The 21,047-nt window shown below is 40.9% G+C and overlaps 1 protein-coding gene across 7 annotated transcripts in view; it reads left to right on the top strand.

Annotated features, from left to right (window-relative positions):
- Window positions 1–124: 124 nt before the first annotated feature.
- SYNCRIP (synaptotagmin binding cytoplasmic RNA interacting protein) overlaps window positions 125–21,047 on the top strand; it is a 34,430-nt gene continuing 13,507 nt past the window's right edge. For 3 of the 7 annotated variants that reach the window (XM_008073722.1, XM_008073721.1, XM_008073720.1), the window contains exons 1-7: window positions 125–282; window positions 1,009–1,127; window positions 1,253–1,360; window positions 4,497–4,610; window positions 4,710–4,886; window positions 16,789–16,924; window positions 17,937–18,142. In XM_008073722.1, the coding sequence (XP_008071913.1) occupies window positions 135–282; window positions 1,009–1,127; window positions 1,253–1,360; window positions 4,497–4,610; window positions 4,710–4,886; window positions 16,789–16,924; window positions 17,937–18,142 (1,008 nt within the window). In that variant the 5' untranslated portion in view covers window positions 125–134. Of the gene's footprint in view, window positions 283–1,008; window positions 1,128–1,252; window positions 1,361–4,496; window positions 4,611–4,709; window positions 4,887–16,788; window positions 16,925–17,283; window positions 17,293–17,936; window positions 18,143–21,047 lie in introns of all 7 variants that reach the window. The other 4 variants (XM_021706826.1, XM_021706824.1, XM_021706823.1 and 1 more) reach the window with 3 other exon arrangements.

Here is a 21,047-nt window from a genome sequence, read left to right as displayed (position 1 = left end):
GGCCTCGCAGGGAGGCGCAGGCGGCCGTTGGCCAGTGGCAGGGCGAGTCGCCTCGGGGCTCGCGCGTGGGCCTCGCTCGTCCCGCAGACCCTAGTTTAATTTTGCTTATTGCGTTTGAACAGATCTCTGGAAGCATGGCTACAGAACATGTTAATGGAAATGGTACGGAAGAGCCCATGGATACTACTTCTGCAGTTATCCATTCAGAAAATTTTCAGACATTGCTTGATGCTGGTTTACCACAGAAAGTTGCTGAAAAACTAGATGAAATTTACGTTGCAGGTAAGAACGATCACTTGCAAAATTGCATCATGAAATTTTCCTATTGGACTTCTGGCTTTGAGCTCAAATAGCAACTTTTTGTGGTTTCCAAGAAGTGTGGGAAAGGGAGTGTTGCCTGCTTGCGGTGTGGCGAGTCCCGATTCGGACTCGAGGCGAAGGTGTAGCGGGGAGGGCACGAGGGAGGCGGGCTCGGCGCTGGAGGCTGGCCGGCCTGCCCGCGGCTGACGGCTAAGTAGGTGACAGTGGCGACAGCTGCTGACTGTTGGGAGCAGGCCATGTGACTTTTCGAGTATTTTTATGGTGGGGTTCTCGCTCGGTAACTGGTCACTGTAGACTGCTTTCTGGTCTTTGTGGTGTGGCTTTTGCTCTTCCTAGTGGTATTGGAAATTAGGGAGCGGTTCAGTTGTCACGCTCGGTACTTTGTCGGTTGATTTTAGGATTTGCAAGCCAGTATACTGTAGAGACAGTGCAGTGTTCAGAGCTAGCTGACTTGGGCACAAAAGATGTAAGAGAAGTTGGCTTATGACTGTGTGGCTGAGAGGGCTTGCTTAGTGCAGAAGGCAGTTCAGAACGGCTAAGTGTGTTTTTCAGATATGTAGGTAGATCAGGGGAGTAGAAGGGTTATACAGGCACACGTACCTGTATTGCCAACGTGGTCTTCCCTGAAAAAAAATTTTTTTCCCAAAAATATTAAGTTGATAACTAATTGAGTGTTATCTTTTTCAGGGCTAGTTGCACATAGTGATTTAGATGAAAGAGCTATCGAAGCTTTAAAGGAATTCAATGAAGACGGCGCATTGGCAGTTCTTCAACAGTTTAAAGACAGTGATCTCTCTCATGTTCAGGTAATGTTAATTTAATTAACGTCAGTATGAAAAGAATTTAAAATTTTGAGTTGTTTTGATATCTGCTGAGTTTTATTAGCTGGAGATCACAATGATTAAATATGAACGGAAAATGTTTTTTGCAGAACAAAAGTGCCTTTTTATGTGGAGTCATGAAGACTTATAGGCAGAGAGAAAAACAGGGGACCAAAGTAGCAGACTCTAGTAAAGGACCAGATGAGGCAAAAATTAAGGTATGTCCTTAAAGATTTCCTTTAGTTTTAAAAAGTCTTTTTAATTTTGATAATTATTCCTTGAGTGTGAAATGGAAGTACGTACTTTTAAGATGTTAAGGTAATTTATTATTAATCTTTCCTAGTTACTGTTTTTTGGAAAAGTTTCCTGTCTTTTAACTATTTCTGTTTCTACAACAATTTGCTGTTCTTAAGTTTACTGTTACCCAGCTACTGATGTTTAAATCTGTGCTATTGATCTTCCCAATAAAAGACTTAAAGAAATACACCCACCATATTTCTAGATACTTTTTGGAAAGCTGCAAGTCCAGGTTACTGACAGCCGAATACTGGTGGAGAGTGTACATTTAGCAGCTGTCTGCTTTTCTTGTCTCAAACCCCAATGAATTTGGAATGTTAACACTGCTGCCCTCTACTTCCATTAGTACGGGTTATTAAGGTTAGTTTATTTCTAAAAGCAGCTTTTAACAATAAGATTGCTTATTATGGATATGTAAATTAGGAAACTGAGGCAGAGAGAGTGGAAGGCTTTCTTCGGTTTAAGGGCATGGAAAAATAAATGACCTCAAATTCAGCTAGGTTTTGATCTTTGTGTTGGTTAGTTTTTTAGTTTATGGAAAATATGATTATATTAGTTTTTAATCTGGTGTGCTTTATATTGTCAGTGCTCTTGAGCTAAGCGTTTAAGAAAATCAGTTTTAAGGAGGATATAGGTATTGGGTGTTCTGATGGTATGGGAAGAGGGAAATCTAGAATGCAGAGAAGGTAGGAATCTGGAGTTAGCTGTTGATGTCAGCCATGTATCTGAGAGTTTCACAGGTTTAGCTGTGAGTTAATTGAGTTTGACTGTCAATCTACTTATATAAAAGTGGGGTATAAATGGGGCAGTTATTTCAGTTGCAATCAAATCTACATTTGGAATTTAGTGTTTAATAAAATTAAGTTTTAAATTTCATTTGTGTGACTTTTCAGTTCTTTTTTGAAGGGAGTGGCTTAAATCTTTATAATGGTACTTAAATTGCAGCAAGAAGGCATAGACATTTTTATAGACTGTTTGACAGGGAATAAGTTTTTCCTTTTGTTTTTATCAATTAACAAAAGGCATTATTTGGGTCATGTGAAGAGTAAGGCAAAAAAGCTTAACACGGGGAGAAGATGAAGTAAAAAAGGCTGGGCATGGTGCCTCATCCCTATGATCCCAGCACTTTGGGAGACTGAGGCAGGAGGATTGCTTGAGCCCAGGAATTCCAGACCAGCCTGGGCAATGTAGCAAGACTTTGTCTCTACAAAAAAATGACTAAAAAGGAATAACCTGGGTGTAGTGGGGCACACCTATTTGGGTGACTGAATAAGACCCTGACTGGAAAAACAAAGAACTAATGGTTCATGTAGCCTGTGAGGTGGCTCACGCCTGTAATCCCAACACTTTGGGAGGTGGAGGCAAGAGGATTGTTTGAGTCCAGGGATTCAAGACCAGCCCGGGCAACTTGGTAACCTCAGCTCTACAATAAATCAAAAAATTAGCCTGATGTGGTGGCATGCACCTGTTTTTTCAGCTGCTTGGAAGGCTGTGGTGGAAGGGTCACCTGAGCCCAGCAGGTCGAGGTTGTGGTAGCCTTGAGCTTGCCATTGTACTCCAGCCTTGGCAACAGAGTGAGATTCTGACTCAGAAAAGAGAAAAATAGTTTATGTGATAGACAGAGACTTGGGTTTTAGTTTTTGGTTCCTTGATAGTAACACTAGTAAACAATCATTTGGATATTTTCAATAGAAAAAGAATTGCTTTTTATGAGCCTTTTGTTAGAAAATTTAGGGATAAAGGCATTTTATGAATTACAGTATTTTTCACAAATATGTAATGTTCTTTGAGTAGAAAATGTCGAAACATCTTTTTGATTCTTTTCAGAGACTGAGGTGACCCTAAATTATTTAACAGCATTTGTCATGTGGCTGGTGTAAGTCTGGGTTTTTTTTGAATAGGAGTTTCGACCTGCAGGTCTCCGGTGATCCTTCCGCTTCCGCCTCAGCGTTCCAAGAAGATGGAATTAGGCTCAGCTAATTTTTTGATTTATTGTAGAGACGAGGTCTCACCAAGTGGCCCGGGTTGGTTTCGAACCTCTGGACTTGGGCAGTCCTCTTGATTCTACCTCCCAAAATTCTGGGATTACCTGCCTGAGCCATTGCACCAGGCAGAGTTGTATAAATTTTAACAGTTCACTTTTAGCGAGATAAAATGTAGCAGTTATGTTACGTTGTTGGAGTTTTAATAGTTTTTTTTTTTTTTTAATTGTAACTGATTCATTTTGAGTTGGGGTCTCACTGTCTTCCCAGCTGGAGTGCAGTGGCAGGATCGCTGCAGCCTTGGCCTCCTTGGCTCAGCCTGTCCTTCCTCCTCATCAAGTAGCTGGGACCACAGGCACACCCCACCACTCCCGTCTGACTTTTTGATGGCTTGTGGAAAACAGGTCTTGCTGTGTTGTCTAGACTTGTGTTGAACTCCTGGGCTCAGGAAGTCCTTGGCTTCCCAAAGTGCTGGGATTACAGATGTGAGCCACTGTGCCCAGCCTTAGGAAGTTTTAGAAATCATTTTGGTTTTTATTCCTGAATGACCCATACTATCCTTTGAAACTTGGTGTTTCAGTGTCAGATTAGAAGTTACTTGTAGCTCTCAAGTTTCTAAACTTAGTTTTGGGAGTGTGATTTCTTCAGAGACAGACAAAGTGCCAGAATGGCAGTATGTACCTAGGAGTGAGGCTACAGGGAATTAATTGGATAAGAAATCCAGACTTGGGACATAAATCAACAAATTAGGTACAATCAGTTTTTCAGGTGGTAGTAGCAGAGTAGCTGTATTCTGTTTTGAAAGTTGCTAGTGGATTGATTTTAATTTTTGTTGTCCACACTGCTTGATGATTAAGTGGAGACTAGAAAATAATTGGAAGAAGATCCTGAAATTTAGGGTTATTACAAATGCACATTAAAGGGGAAAGTTTAAAATAGACTCCAGAAATCTTTTTTTGGGGGGGAATGTTGCCAAGAAAATTGGAAAGATTTGAACAAGAGTGACTTTTAACTGGTAAATGCATGGATGTGGTCTTGCGAGTTAAATGTATTAATGACATTTGAACTTTTCAAGGCACTCTTGGAAAGAACAGGCTACACACTTGACGTGACCACTGGACAGAGGAAATATGGAGGACCACCTCCAGATTCCGTTTATTCAGGTCAGCAGCCTTCTGTTGGCACTGAGGTAAAGAAACTAAAAACTTGTATCTTTTGTAGTAAAAACACAGGTATCTGGTTTTCTAAATAAATTCTCCATGGTTTTTACTTAATTTTTAATTTACAGATATTTGTGGGGAAAATCCCAAGAGATCTATTTGAGGATGAACTTGTTCCATTGTTTGAGAAAGCTGGACCTATATGGGATCTTCGCCTAATGATGGATCCACTCACTGGTCTCAATAGAGGTTATGCGTTTGTCACTTTTTGTACAAAAGAAGCAGCTCAGGAGGCTGTTAAACTGGTAAGATTTTACCCCCTTTCAGTTTTCACATTCAGTATTTAAAATGCCAGGAATTTTTTTCTTACTGTGTCTAAGAGTTTACCAACGTTTTTTTGAAGTGCTGATTAGGTGGTATTTTTTTTTTCATATTCTCTATGTATTACAGGAATATTTTTTGCATGTATAGTTGATGGGATGGAGGATGTACCAGGTAGAGTGGTAGAATTCCTAGTTATTGGTTCTTAAAAATATTTGGGCTTGTGATTCTTTTGTTTGTTTAAATCTATAGAAATGTCAAAGGGTTTTAGAAAGTAACTGTGATAGGATCCTCATAGTTCTTGGATCACACCTAGGCCATTCCTTTTTCTGAAATCTCAAAGACAGCCGGGCTCGGTGGCTCAGCCTGTAATCCCGCGCCTTTGGGAGGCTGAGGTGAGTGGATTGCCTGAGCCCGCGGGTTCGAGACCCGCCTGGGCAACTTGGCGAGACCTCATCTCTACAATAAATCAAAATGAGCCGGGCGTGGTAGTGCGCACCTGTAGTTCCAGCTCCTTGGAAGGCTGAGATGGAAGGATCGCCGGAACCCAGCAGGTCGAGGCTGCGGTGGCTGGGAGCGGCCACTGCACTCCAGTCTGGGTGACAGAGTGAAACTCCAACTCAAAAAATAAATAAATAAATAAATAAAATCTCAAAGACATTCTGATACATTTCTAGTTGATGAAACAAAGGATTTTGTTGTAACTAGCAATATTTGATTTAAAAATACCAGTGTTAGGTGAGGACTTAGTTATTTTTCCAATTAAAAAATTTTTAATGTTCCAAATAATGGCTTGAATTTCATTAATTTAGAATTAAATTAAAATTGATTTAAAATAAAACAGACTAGTTTTATTTATTTCTGTGACTCAAGTTGTTTCTGCATTTATAATTGAAGAGCTGGGGGTTATTTTAAACCTCTGGAATGTATCAAGCAGTACAATGGGTGAGGAACTTTTATACAAGGTAGCGCACACTAGGGCAGATGTTTGTTAAATCTGCCTTAACTGGCATACATAGTTTGCAGGTAATTGTAAGCTGACTTAAAATCTTCAGACTGATTTCTCCTAAGTTTTTCCTTTTACTATATCGCTTGCCTATTTCCACTGGTATGCATAATCGAATATGGTAGAGGTTTAACATTAGAAAAGTGCTACTTGAAATAATATAGATGTTTTTGAAAAGAATTCAGGAGTTCAGATACTATTTTTAAATCATTACTGACTTTTCTCCCTCTTTAAAAGGATGCTTTCTATTTTAGTAGGATTATAGCTGTATAGAGAGCCATTTACTGGTAACCTTTGAACTGTCAAAATTTTAGTTTTAGTAGTTCAGTGAAGGCCTTTTTTAGTACTCCAGAAAGAGGTACTTTAGAAATTATCCAGTTTAGCCAGGCTCGGTAGCTCATGCCTGTAATCCCAGCACTTTGGGAGACTGAGTTGAACGGATTGCCTAAGCCCAGGGGTTCGAGACCAGCCTGGGCAACTTGGTGAGACCTTGTCTCTACAGTAAATCCTAAAAATTAGTCGGTCATGGTGGCACATACCTGTAGTTCCGGCTTCTTGGAAGGCTGAGACAGATGGATCGCCTGAGCCCAACAGGTTGAGGCTGTGGTAGCTGTGAGCAAGCCACTGCATTCCAGTCTGGGTGACAGTAAGGTTCTGACTCAAAAAAAAAAAAAAAAAAAAAAAAAATATCCAGTTTAATCTGCTATGAAAGAACAACATTTTTGCCAAGTGGCAGTAAAGTAGCAGTAAGTGAAAATGCAGAATGATTGAGAAAGCAGTAGTCTATCTTGTTACAGAAAGTTAATACAGTGGGCCCTCCATACTGTGGGTTCTGCATCCACAGACTCAACTGGCTGCAGATTGAAGATGACTCTCAATAAAAAAAGTAACAATGCAGTAGTATATATGAGGACGTGTGTAGGCTGTATGCAAACACTACGCTCTTTTATTTAAGTGACTTGAACATCTGTGGATTTTGGTAAGGTTTCTGGAGCTAGTCCTCTACATATGCTGAGGGACCCCCCTCCCATACAGAATTAACCAGTGATGTCAGACTTTTTTTTTTGAGTTGGGTACTCTGTCTCCCAGGCTGGAGGGCAGTGGCATGCTTATGACCACCGCAGTCTCCACCTGCTGGGCTCAGGTGATCCTTCCGTCTCAGCCTTCCAAGTAGCTACAACTACAGGCATGTGAAACCATGCCCGGCTATTTTTTTGATTTATTATAGAGATGAGGTGTCACCAAGTTGCCCAGGCTGGTCTCGAACCCAGGGCCTCAGGCAATCCTCTTACCTCGGCCTCCCAAAGTGCTGGAATTGTAGGTGTGAACCACTGCGCTCAGCCCAGACTTTTTTTTTTTTAATTTTTTTTTTGAGACAGATTTTTACCCTGTCTCTCAAGTTGAAATGTGGTACAATGATGGCTCACTGCATCTTCAAACTACTGGTCTCAAGTGATCCTCCTTCCTCAGCCTTCTGAGAATAGTTGGGAGTATAGGCATGCACCACCATGCTCAGCTAATTTTTCTGTTGTGTTTTTGTTTTTTTTTGTAGGGACGGGGTCTCATGTTGCCCAGGCTGGTCTTAAACTCCTGACCTCAAGCAATCCTCCCCTCCCACCTAAGCCTCCCAAAGCATTGAGATTATAGACAAGAGCTGCTGTGCCTGTCCATCATTTGGTGTTTTTATTTTGTTTTATTTTTGTTTTTGAGTTGGAGTCTCTTTCTTGCTCAGGCTGCAGTGCAGTGGCATGCTCACAGCCACTGCAGCCGTGATCTCCCAGGCCCTGGGGATTCTTCCTCTTCAGCCTTCCAAGTAGCTGGAGCTACAGGCATGTACCACCATGCCCGGCTAATTTTTTTTAATTTTTTTTATTGTAGATCTTGCTGAGTTGCCCAGGCTGGTCTTGAACTCCTGGGCTCAGGCAGTCCTCTTACTTTTGCCTCCCAAAGTGTTAGGATTACAGGTGTGAGCCACCGTGTCCAGCCCTTTACTTTTTTTAAAGGATGCTTTATTATGAGTAGGGTTTGATTGATTTGTCTTCATACAGTGATAAAGGAAAGGACTGAATTTTAGAGGAAATGAAGTAATTGAAGCATTCTGGAGAAAATACATAAGTCAAGTTGATTTTTTTTTTTTTTTTGAGTCAGAGTCTCACGCTGTCTTCCGGACTGGAGTGCAGTGGCCGCTCCCAGCCACCTCAGCCTCGACCTGCTGGGCTCCGGCGATCCTTCCGCCTCAGCCTTCTAAGTAGCCAGAACTACAGGCATGTGCTACCACACCCGGCTAATTTTTGATTTATTGTAGAGATGAGGTCTCGCTGCCCGGGTGGGTCTCCAACCCGCGGGCTCAGGCAATCCACTCACCTCAGCCTCCCAAAGGCACGGGATTACAGACTGAGCCACCGAGCCCGACTTGATTTGGATTTTTTTTTATTTTGTATTCGTTGTGGAACTATGTCTTGTTCCTAAGCATATTACTTAAGGGAGCATGCTTTGGGAACTCTCTACTTGTGTCATATCTTCCGATTCTACTTGAGTTACGACTCTATCCAAGGTGAATTTGTATATAATTGAAGTGCCATTCTAGTTATATGTTACTAAATGTTGAGAGAATGTCTCCTTTGCATTATTTGTAGATTAGACAAGATATGAAGCACCTTCTCTTCATGCTTTCCTTCACTTGGAGTATTTTGAGGAATGTCTTAGGTTGTAGTAGTTTTAGGTTATTTGGCCTTATTTTTTGATACTGATGCAGCAGTGATCTTTGCCCCAGGTTAAAAATTATTATAGATTATTTGTATGTGAATTACTTACAAAAACGGGTTAATTGATGTTAATAGCTGAAGAGGCATGAAGTTAGGAGCACTTGCATTTCTCAGATGACCCTGATTCCCACCACCTACCTTGTATTCTGGGAAATGAAAAAATCCATCCCCAAGTGATGATAGTCTAGCTAGAGAAGCAAGATGTAAACTTGTGGAAAGGTGATTAGTCGCTACCACTTGAGTGCTTGTTAAGGGACAGGAACTCTGCTGGATGCTACATTATTTCCTTTAAACTCGACTTCAACAGTCCCTTCTACCAGGTGAGTTGAATTCATTTCGAAGACAAGTAAATAGGCTGGTGGCTTGCCTGAGGCCGCACATCTGAACCCTACAGTCCTAGTTTGATCCCAGGTTTCTTTAGCTGAAGTGTCTCCTGTTAGTTAGACTAACAACTTAAGCCAGCAGTACAAGTTACGTCACTAGCTTAGCTTGATTCTTTCAATTATGTAGTGGTTTAGGTAGTGTTAAAAGGAGTTCAGGCTGGGCTCGGTGGCCCAGCCTGTCATCCCGCGCCTTTGGGAGGCTGAGGTGAGTGGATGGCCTGAGCCCGCGGGTTCGAGACCCGCCTGGGCAGCGAGACCTCATCTCTACAATAAATGAAAAAAGCAGCCGGGCGTGGTAGCGCGTGCCTGTAATTCTGGCTACTTGGAAGGCTGAGGCGGAAGGATCGCCGGAGCCCAGCGGGTCGAGGCTGCGGTGGCCGGGAGCGACCATGGCACTCCAGTCTGGACGACGGAGTGAGACTCCAACTCAAAAAAAAAAAAAAAAAGGAGTTCAGGAAGTAAGTCATGTCTCTATTCCCAAAATATTTTTGGCATCTAACACTTCACCATCTTCACTGTTACCACTCTAGTTTAAGGCACCATTTATACTATTCAGACTATTGAAGAGATCTGACTAGTCTCACAGGCTTCCGTTGCCCTTTACATTTGGCAGCATAGATTAGATCACAATGTTCCTATGCTGAAAAGTGACTTCAAACCAGGCCCTGTCCAATCAAGTTCTTGCTTACCTCTCTCCCCCTACTCTGCTTCTTTGTTACCCTTCCAGCCATACGTTCTCTTCTTTTTTTGTCCTCCAAATAAACCATGGCCATTTCCATTTTAAGGCCATCTCTGCTGTTCTGCTCTCATGGGCTTTGAAAAAGCAGCCCAGTTATAGCTACTGTCTTATCAGTCAGGTCCTCTTAGAAGGCTTTTCCTGATTTGGAGCAGCTTACCACCCAGTTGCCCCATGACAGTGTCCTGAGCATGACAAAATAGACTTTGCTTATTTAACTTACAATTATTTCTTGACTTCTTAAATTATTTGATATTTTTCCTCATCAGAATATAAGCTCTTTTTTTCCTGTATCCCTAACATTTAGAACAGTGCCCCACCCTGTATAGTCGATGCTGGGTAAATAAACTGACTGACTGACCAGTCCTATCTAATACATCATTTATGACACAAGAGTTTATAATATTTCTGTGTAACTCATGAGTTTTGCTGTTTTAATAGCCTCTGTTTGCAACCCTGTGCTATTGTCAGTCAAGGGATTAGAGTAAACAAATGGGTAATGATGCTTTCTCAACTCCCTAAGGGATGTTTAGAAATGTATATGTTGTTTCTGGTTATCATACAGACCGGGAAGAAGGGCGGTCAGGTGTGTATATGTATTTGTGTAGTTTGTTGCTGGAATTGGAGTCCAGGACTAGTGTTGGTGCAAAGCCATGACAGTCTTGTATAATAGAATTATCGTGGTGAAAATGGCTATGTTACAAATATTGGAGTAGATGAGAGTTCTATCTGTACATTACAAGTGAAGATTTTAATAGCTCTGATGGTCTTATTCACCGAGTAATTGTGTACATCATCATATTAATGTGTGTACAACCATTTTGATGCTTGCAGCTGACGAACTGACATGAAATAGTTTAATAGCAGTTTAGCAAATATTTATTTAGTGTGTTTAACATGAAGACTTACTACAGATACACACGTCCTGTAAATAGGACGCAAAGGGCTAACTACAGTTACAATGGAAGCAAATGCTGCAGTAGGTAAAGGTAGGGTGATTGTTTTGGGTTACATTTGTCAAAGACTGAAGTAGAGGCTTGAGCAGTACAGTGAGGAAAACAGACAAATGGAATTGAAGCACTGTTATATGTAAATAAGTAGATAAAACTTGTATAAAGTCATTGTTGAGGGTAGTAGTTCATAACTGCTGTGCAAACCTGGATAGTTGGCATTAAAGCTTTTTTTGTTTGGTTCTTTTTTTTTTTTTTTTTGAATTGTGGTCTCCCTCATGTCTCTGAAGCTGGAGTGCAGTGGCACTATCAGTGGCTCACCGCATCCTCCTTCTGGCTCAGGCAATCTCCACCTCAGCCTCGTGAGAAGTTGCGACTAGAGGTACATGCCACCATGTCCAACTAATTTTTCTGCTTTTTTGTTTTGTTTTGTTTTGTTGGAGACGAGGTCTCGCTGTGTTGCCTAAACTGGTCTCTAACTCCTGGACTGAAGTAATTCCCCTGCCTCTTTCTCCCAAAATGCTGGGATTACCGGTGTGCCCGCGCCCAATGAAGTTTTGAGCCTTGGTGTGAGTGGCATGATGACGTAAATGGTTGAATAACAAAGGATGTTTGGGTGAAGAGAATGGAGGCCAGGAAGAGAGTGGCAGCAACAGAAAGAAGGCCGAAGATTTTAGAGAGAAACGTTTGGCCATAGTGGTGTGCTGTGAGGTTCTATTCCCGTTTTTTGGGGTTTTTTTTGAGTCAGAGTCTCACTGTGTCGCCCAGACTGCAGTGCAGTGGCCGCTCCCAGCCACCACAACCTCGACCTGCTGGGCTCCGGCGATCCTTCCGCCTCAGCCTTCCGAGTAGCTGGAACTACAGGCGCGCGCTACCACGCCCGGCTGATTTTTGATTTATTGTAGAGATGAGGTCTTGCCTGTCCAGGCGGGTCTCGATCCCGCGGGCTCAGGCAATCCACTCACCTCGCCTCCCAAAGCACGGGATTACAGACCAAGCCCGGCTCTATTCCAGGTTTTTTATCAGTGATTTAAGTGAAGATGTAGTCAGAATGCTCATGAAATGTTTGGTGACTTGAGTCTTCATTAATGATTAATGAATGCCTTGGATGACAATCAGGATCCAAAAAAATTGTGTCAAGGTGGAAAAGAGAAGTCAAGTTCTATACACAGCGAATTTAACAAACTGAGGTATGAGTCAGCAATGTGCTGTGGTTGCCAAATAAGGTGGCATGGACGACATGTGATAGAGGTATGGAGTCTAGAAGTAGAAAATTAGTAGGTCTCCAGTTTATTCTAAACTCCTTAGTCTCAGTCTTTGTTTACAATATTTTGTTATGGATACCAGTTTCTAGTAACACTTTAGAGGGTCATCTCTTGAAGTCAATTTACCTTATCTTTAGGGAGGGAATGACTAGCCAAGCATAGAAAACTGAATTCTTAGCATGTATGCAGGTATATGAAATGCTGTCTTTTGGGGAAGACAGTGTAGAATTATTGTAGAATTTTTAGGGAAGAGGATTTTGGCTCAATTTAAAGAAGCTTTCTAATTAAGAAATCTTTAAATTTAAAGTGCACAGGCACAGGAGGTAGTGACTTCTGCTGAGAAGAGTTAGAATGGCTTAATAACCATTTCTGGATCAGATTCTAAAACGGAGATTGCTAAATTTCTGGGAATTTGTTGACCATGTGGGAAGGAAAAAGTGACTTAAAATTTTAAGCATAGAGGACAGGAATGTTCCAGACTGTACTGCTCCTGTTTTGGTGTTCTTAAAAACTGAAACTTCACTGATTAATGATCAGAATTCATCTTTATTTTCTATTTGGTCTACTTCACTGAGCCTGATAGCTAGAGTTTTAAAACTTTTAAGATTGAGGGTCCCACTTTTCCAGAGTAGGAGAGAAATGACTTTTGGTTCATTTTTCACCAGCTTCCTGATACATTAACTCTTGAGAGTTAGGATTTGTCAGTACTAAGTTAGAACCTCTATTAAGTTCAGATTTGTTTTATATTGCCTCTTTACCATCTAACTCGCTGTTAACTATCTAACTCAGGTGGAAAGTTTTTCTTGTTTTTTGTTTTTTAATAGATTGGTATTAAAATGAGAAAGGTTAAGCAGTTTAAACTCAGGAATGTTTATTGCTAGGCACTTTTGTTTTATTTGTATAGTATGTTCAGAAGGTCTCCTTACTTTGCTCTTTTAATGACTTATTTTCATTGGTGAGTCAGTTTATTCTCTTACCTATAATTGTTTTTTTAATTGAAAAAATGTGCGTGGAAAAGAATTAACAGCTTATTTAATAACTCCTGCTAAATTGTTGTGTTATTTATATTGTTTGGAGACCGTGACCATTTTTCATAATTTCTACCTACCCTGCCTTGGCTAACTTGGTAAGTAGTACTAGTGCTGATGGGTAGGAAGGAAAAATGGTCTTTCCATAGATACTAATGGAAAGTCCTTTTTACTTTGAAGCGGCATTGTTAGTGTTGATGGAAGTGTTAGCTACATTATAGGTTATCTATCTTTTGTGTATTTCTCTGATTATTTCTGCCCAGGTGGAGTTTTTTGTCTCTGTTGTCTTGCCTTTCCTCTTAGATGGGATTTTGGTACATTTTCTTAGTATAATCAAGAATTCTAGTTTTTGTAAGAAGTTTATTTTTAAAAATTAGGCATTTTTTTAATCAATATTTTTTATTATGGTTTTGTGGGGTACAGTTAAGGGTTAGGTGTACAATTACGTTTCATTCAGGCACCCTGTTGATAAGAGGTGTTTCCCCAAGGCATTTTCTTATAATGAATGGCTCTTGTTCTTAGAACATTTGGAAAATACCCCCCCCAATTCATATGGAATTTGATCACCTTCAACCTATTTTTCCCTTTAAAATCCTAGGTATTTCCTTCCATTTTTTCATATCTTAATTGTTTTGTCAACTAGTAGGGTTACAGACAGGATGACCAAATTGAAAGCCATTGATTTGTCACTAAGCCTATCTACTTGATGCTAGATTATAAGAATGCAGAGAGTGTAACTGTTTTAAAGTAATTTATTAGGTTCTTGGGTTAACTATTTGTAAAATAAGTCTTCATAGTCTACTTGTCCATAATTCTATGCAATAATGGTTTCAGCCAGAGCTAAAATTTGTGTTTTTAGATAACACAAATGTTTCTGCTTTTATCTTAGTTTTTATCTTTGAGTCAGAGTCTCTGTCGCCCAGACTGGAGTGCAGTGGCACTCTTACACAGCCACCACAACCTAGACTTGCTGGGCTCAGGTGATCCCTCTGCCTCAGCCTTGGAAATAGCTAGAACCACAGGTGCACGCCACCATGTCTGGCTAATTTTTTTGATTTATTGTAAAGGCGAGGTCTCGCCAAGTTGCCCAGGCTGGTCTTGAACCCGTGGGCTCAGGCAGTCCTCTTGTTTCTGCCTCCCTAAGTGCTGGGATTGCAAGCATGAGCCGTTGCACCTGGTTGTTTCTCCTTTAAAGGAGTTCTTAGTCTAATGGGGGAGAAATGCTGTATGAAGTTGTGGCAGTTCTCAACCCTGTCACCACTGATATTTTAGACTAGATAAGTGTTGTGGTGGTCATGGATCGCGGGGTGTTTACCAGCATCTTTGGCTTGTGCCTACCCAGTCGGTACCAGCAATACGCCCTCCCCCCTTCTTCCCAAATTGTGACTGCCAGGAATGTCGAATGTCTCCAGGCATTGTGAAACATCTCCTGGGGCGGTAGAGTCACTCCTGTTGAGAAATTTTGGTCTGTGTTAACATGGGTGCCTTTTTTTTTTTTTTTTTTGAGTCCGTGTCTCACTCCATCACCCAGGCTGCAAGCGCAGTGGCGCACTCATGGCCACCACAGCCTCGACTTGCTGGGCTCAGGTGATCCTTTGGCCTCAGCCTTCCAAGTAGCTGGAAGTACAGGCACACACTACCATGCCCGGCTAATTTTTTTATTTCTTATAGAGACGACGTCTTGCCATGTTGACCAAGCTGGTATTGAACCCCTGGACTCAGGAAATCCTGTTCCTCCTAAAGTTCTGGGATTACAGGCGTGAGCCACAGTGCCTAGCCAGGAATTGTGGAAATTTTTTTTTTTTTGAGTTGGAGTCTCTGTCACCCAGACTGGAGTGCAGTGGCCGCTCCCGGCCACCGCAGCCTCGACCTGCTGAGCTCCAGCGATCCTTCCACCTCAGCCTTACAAGTAGCCGGAATTACAGGCATGTGCTACCACGCCCGGCTGATTTTTTTTTGATTTATTGTAGAGATGAGGTCTTGCTGCCCAGGCGGGTCTCGAACCCACGGGCTCAGGCAATCCACTCACCTCAGCCTCCCAAAGGCGTGGGATTACAGGCTGAGCCACCGAGCCTGGCTGGAATATTTGATGGTTGAATTTATTTACAGGTATCCAGAGGAGTTTGGATGGTAGAAATTTCAGAGAAGGCATCCTTCAAAGGCATGAAAGTATTAAAACTGCATGTTTGAGAACTGATATCAATAGCTGAGGTATTGAGAGAAAGGGGAAATAGCAGATTTAGGATGGTCTTATACTAAGTATTTGAACTTTGTCTCTGGTGATGGGGGGGCCACAGAATTTTTTCAGTAGGCTAAAATTATGTATATATTCTTAAGTTCATGTTTCTGGCATAAATACAGAGAAATAGATACAGGACAATGTTTGAATGTTATGCTTAATTTTAATTATCTGGGAGAAAGGGACAGGGAGGATTTGACTTTGTACATCGTTGTATGTTTTCTTCTACCATGCCTAATATTCTTACCAAGAATGGGAATAATAGGGAGAAGAATGATTTTTCTTTTGTTGTAAGGTTGTTCTATAAGTTGTATGAAAATTCATGTTCTTTAGTTTGTATAGCTCCAAATATAAAATAGATTTCAAGGTCAGGTGTGGGAGGAATCTTTATTGTCCCTACTGCCACCATTATTGCTAACATAACTTTTCAGGTGATTTTAACTACATACTCCATATAATTCACTTTTTCAGATAACTTGGATACCTTTGAATTTTGGTTGGTACATAATACTGGTTGGTAGATTTGTCACTTTGGCTGATTGCATTTTGTCTTTACTCTGTGATATCAATCTATGGGATATGGCTGCTTTGCTTTTTATCGTAATTATATAGTTTGTTTTGTTTTGTTTTTGAGTTGGAGTCTCACTCTGTCCTTCAGGCTGGAGTGCAGTGGCATGCTCCTGGCCACTGTAGCCTCGACCTCCTGGGCTCAGGTGATCCTTCCGCCTCAGCCTTCCAAGTAGCTGGAACCACAGGCATGCACTGGTTTGTTATTTTGAGTAGGAGTCTTACTCTGTTGCCTAGGCTGGAGTGCAGTGGCACACTCATGGCCACCGCAACCTCGACCTGCTGGGGTTAGGCAATCCTTCCACCTCAGCTTCCATTCCAAGAAGCTGGAACCACAGGTGTGTGCCATCATACCTGGCTAATTGTTTGATTTATCGTAAAGATGCGGTCTTGCCAAGTTGCCCAGGCTGGTCTCGAACCCCTAGAGTCAGGCAGTCCTCTCGCCTCTGTCTCCTAAAGTGCTGGTATTGTAGGTGTGAGCCACCATGCCTGATTGTTTTATAGCTTTTTATATGCTTTTGACATAATTAATCTAATCTACTTATCTTTCTCCATAATTTTATTATATGCTTAATAAAAATGAATTGGGGGGAAAATGGAGTTGGATTGAGAATTAAAAGGAGCTCTTTTTTAGACATAAATATTTGAAGCCAAATATTCCTTATCCGTGTCTTTCTATAAGTGTAAGGGATGATGGAAGAATAAATTTAGGTGCAGTTTAAGAGAAAGGCAGAAAACTTGCCGGTCTTAGGATTAGTTTTCCTTGCATGAGAATAATGGTTGAATTAAAGTAGAAGTTAAGGTGTTGAATTGTCAAATTATGAATTTAAATAAGCTGCTGCAGATCTGATTCCCAGTTTATCAAGTATCTAGATCTAAGAAATTTAGCAAGAAATTTTTGCATTATAAGTAATTTAAAAACATGGTGCACTTTTTCCCCCTTTCAGTATAATAATCATGAAATACGTTCTGGAAAACACATTGGTGTCTGCATCTCAGTTGCCAACAATAGGCTTTTTGTGGGCTCTATTCCTAAAAGTAAAACCAAGGAACAGATTCTTGAAGAATTTAGCAAAGTAACAGGTAAGTTGGATTTATTTGGAATAAGGTGCAACTTTTTACTGATGAAGATAATAGCATATTTTAATGTGCCAAGCAGCATTCTTAACACACTTAATTAACTTATAGAATCCTCACTACAACTTTATGAGGTAGGTAACCCCATTTTTTAGATAAGAAAAACAGGCACTGAGGATTTTGGAAAATAACTTGCCAAAAGTCATGCATGTTAGGAATGCAGCTGGGTTTTGAATTCATTCTGCGCAGTAATTATTCTGATTCTCCTGTTGTACAAGATTATATTTATGTGTTCTTTCTCTGGTTGTTCGCTGATATTCTTAGTAAAACTGTGTGAGTAATGATTTGATTTTTCCAGACTATAGGAATAATAGGTATCCTTGCCATAAGCAGAGATTATACAGTCAATATGGTATAGATTCTTTGAACTGTAGAACATCTTTTATAACAGTTTTTAAATGACAGGCTGTTTGAATTAGAAAATATTTTTGTCTGCCAATGATGTTTAACAAATTATCAGCCTGTAATCAGCCTTCAGTAACATTAGAAATTCTTAAGCAGGACTAATATTTTCTATTTTATTTGAAATAAACCTGTTTATTGATCTCTGAGGCCAAAAAAAATGCCACTAAAAAGAATTTTTAGTGTTTGCGTAATAAGAAAAATATCTAGTCATGTTTGATCTATACTACCATTTTCCTACAATTATGTAAAGATTTTTTTTATCTATCCCTGATTTAATTTAGTGGAAGCAAAAATAGTCCCTAGGTCTAATGAGAAAGAATACATTTTCTATTTATGGGGGTTTCCGTGTTGGGAAACCTTGGGAAGGATAGACTAAGAAAATAACCTGGATTTTTTTTTTTTTGGCAGCCTTGGTAAAGATTTCTAGTGAGAAAAAGTGAATATTTTTCATTTTGATATTTAAGTGTAGTATCAGAAAAATAATAGATCCTTTGATCTCCTTGTCATTGCTAGTTATTTTATCTAATTTCCCTGAAATGGCTTTTACCTACAGAGGGTCTTACAGATGTCATTTTATACCACCAACCGGATGACAAGAAAAAGAACAGAGGCTTTTGTTTTCTTGAATACGAAGATCACAAAACAGCTGCCCAGGCCAGGCGTAGGCTAATGAGTGGGAAAGTCAAGGTCTGGGGTAATGTCGGAACTGTGGAATGGGCTGACCCTATAGAAGATCCTGATCCTGAGGTGATGGCAAAGGTAAGGACGGTCGGGTTCAAGCCTTTCTGGAGGGTGGATGGGAAAGGCAGTGGGCAGTTTGTAAAAGCCATCGCACGTTTTTCCAAAACCATATTTTTAAAACTGAGAGGATTTTTTTTTTTTGCTAAGGGATTAGGGGCACACGCCAGAAATACCATGCTGTTGAAAAATGAGTAGAAATTTATGCATGGACACCATAATTGTATAGCCATCATAATCTCATAATGAGATACTTAAGTTATATGCTGTAGGTATGGTTTACCTCGGTTTTTGTGTGGTTTCTAAGATAAATTTCTTAGAGTTTTTGATAATGACACCCATTAGCTTACATGGTTCTGGGGCTGAAAGTCCTCCTCCTAAAAATAGTTAATTGTACTGACCCCAGCAAAGCCACTGCAGTAGCAACATTTAGCTATTATTAGGTATCCTGCTTCAGCAGTCAGTTGAGACATTCTATGAGAATAAACATTTCTTCATTTTTTTATTTTTATTTTTTGAGTTGGAGTCTCACTCTGTCGCCCAGACTGGAGGGCAGTGGTATGTTCCCGGCCACCGCAGCCTCGACCTGCTGGGTTCCGGTGATCCTTCTGCCCCAACCTTCCATGTAGCTGGAACTACAGGTGTGCGCTACCACGCTCAGCTAATTTTTTGATTTGTTGTAGAGACGAGGTTTCACCAAGCTGCCCGGGCTGTCTTGAGCCCGCGAGCTCAGGCAATCCTCTCACCTTGGCCTCCCAAAGTGCTGGGATTATAGGCATGAGCCACTGTGTCCGGCCTAAACATTTCTTGAGTCAACATTTTACTGCACATCAGTGCAATTCACAGTTATTTGTTTTATCCTTTGTCTTAGAAATTTTTTTATTATAGTCTGGGTGTCAAATACAACTAGTTAAGTCAGGAGGGGTGTATGAACAGCCAGGAGAGCTATGAGTATTATTGAAGGGTAGGAAATATTTGGAATTCTGTTCCTCTGGCCTATAACGTCTCATTGGACTAGCACTTTTTTTTTTCTTATTTGGGTTAGCACTTCAGATCAACACATTCAGATAATATTCAGGCACCTTAGAAGGAAGTGATAATGTTTCTTAGTAAAAAAGCTACATTTTGATTGTACTTGGAGAAACTTCTTCTCCAGGATTGAGAGGATACTTTATTGTATCAATATTTTGAGCAACCATTGCTTTGTTAAACTCTGCTGTGTCCAGGTGGCATTTTGAGCTATGACTGCAATGTTTCCTAGCTTTGGGCCCCTCTCCTACCTTGGGGAGATGAATCTCCTCTCTCTCTCTCTCTCTAATTTGTTTTCTAAATAAACTTTATTTTGTAATCTTGTTTTCTTTTTGAGTTGGAGTCTCTCTGTCACCCAGGATGGAGTGCAGTGGCATGCTCACAGTCATCACTTCAGCCTCCACCTGCTGGGCTCAGGCAATTCTTCCACTTCAGCCTTCCAAGTAGCTGGAACTACAGGCATGTGCCACCACATCCAGCTGATTTTTTTGATTTATCGTAGAGACGAGGTTTTGCCACATTGTCCAGGCTGGTCTGAAACCCCTGGTCTCAGACAGTCCTCTCACCTTCGCCTCCCAAAGTGCTGGAATTACTGGCTTCACCTACTGCATCCAGCCTGTTTTCCATTCTTTTTTTTTTTTTTTGAGTTGGAGTCTCACTCTGTTGCCCAGACTGGAGTGCAGTGACCACTCCCGGCTACCGTAACCGCGACTGCCGGGCTCCGGCGATCCTTCTGCCTCAGCCTTCTGAGTAACTGGAATTAAAGGCATGTGCTACCATGCCCGGCTGATTTTTTGATTTATTGTAGAGATGAGGTCTCACTTCCCAGGCGGGTCTCGAACCCGCGGGCTCAGGCAGTCCACTTACCTCAGCCTCCCAAAGGCACGGGTTTACAGGCTGAGCCACCGAGCCCGGCTTTGTTTTCCATTCTTAAGAATATACATATTTTGAACACTCCTTCCAATCTTAAGACTTCAAAAAGCAGATTCTAATTAGTTTTTACCACTTGCATAAAACATTAAGCTTTCTTGTATAGGGCATGGTATTCACGTTGTTAGGAAATAATTACCTCTTTTTGACTGCAAAATAATTACTAATACTAAGCATATTGTCACTTTTTTTTTTTTTGAGTTGGCGTCTAATTCTATTCACCCAGGCTTGAGTGCAGTGGCATGCTCCTGGCTTCTGCAGCCCCGACCTGCTTGGCTCAGGCGATCCTTACACTTCAGCCTTCCAAGTAGCTGGAACTATAGGCGTGTGCCACCCCGCCCAGCTGGTTTTTTTGATTTATTGTAGAAATGAGGTTTCACCAATTTGCCCAGACTGGTCTCAAACCCCTGGGCTCAGGCAACGTAGTCTATATTTCTATTAGAGCAGTTTGGGGTTTTCAACAAATTGATCAGAAAGTACAGGGAATTCATATATGCTCCCTGCCCCACACATGTACAGCCGCTCACTGTCAATGTCGGGAACTGGAGAATGGTACATTTGCTATAAAATTGATGAACCTACACTGGTCACCCAACATCTATAGTTTACACGAGGGCTCGTTCTAAGTGTTAGGTTTGACAAATGTATCCATCATTATAGTATCCTACAGAATAGTTCGTTGCCCTAAATACTGTCTGTGCTCTATTCCTACCCATGTAATCTCTGTCAATCAGTGATTTTTTTAGTGTCTATAGTTTTGCCTTTTCATAATGTCATATAGTTGGAATCATAGTCTGTAGCCTTCAAATTGGCTTTTTTTTCCTTAGTAATATACATTAAGTGTTCTCTTTGTGGTTTGTTTCTAGCTTGTTTCTTTATAGCAGTGAATAATGTTCTATTTTGTATGTGTCACAGTTATCCATTCACGCATTGGAAGACATCTTAGTTGCTTCCAGTTTTTGGCAGT

This window comes from Carlito syrichta, unplaced genomic scaffold (assembly GCF_000164805.1).
Source record: "Carlito syrichta isolate Samal-C Ts95f unplaced genomic scaffold, Tarsius_syrichta-2.0.1 Scaffold316036, whole genome shotgun sequence".
Lineage (NCBI taxonomy): Eukaryota > Metazoa > Chordata > Mammalia > Primates > Tarsiidae > Carlito > Carlito syrichta.
This window is presented reverse-complemented; position numbering and strand designations above follow the sequence as displayed.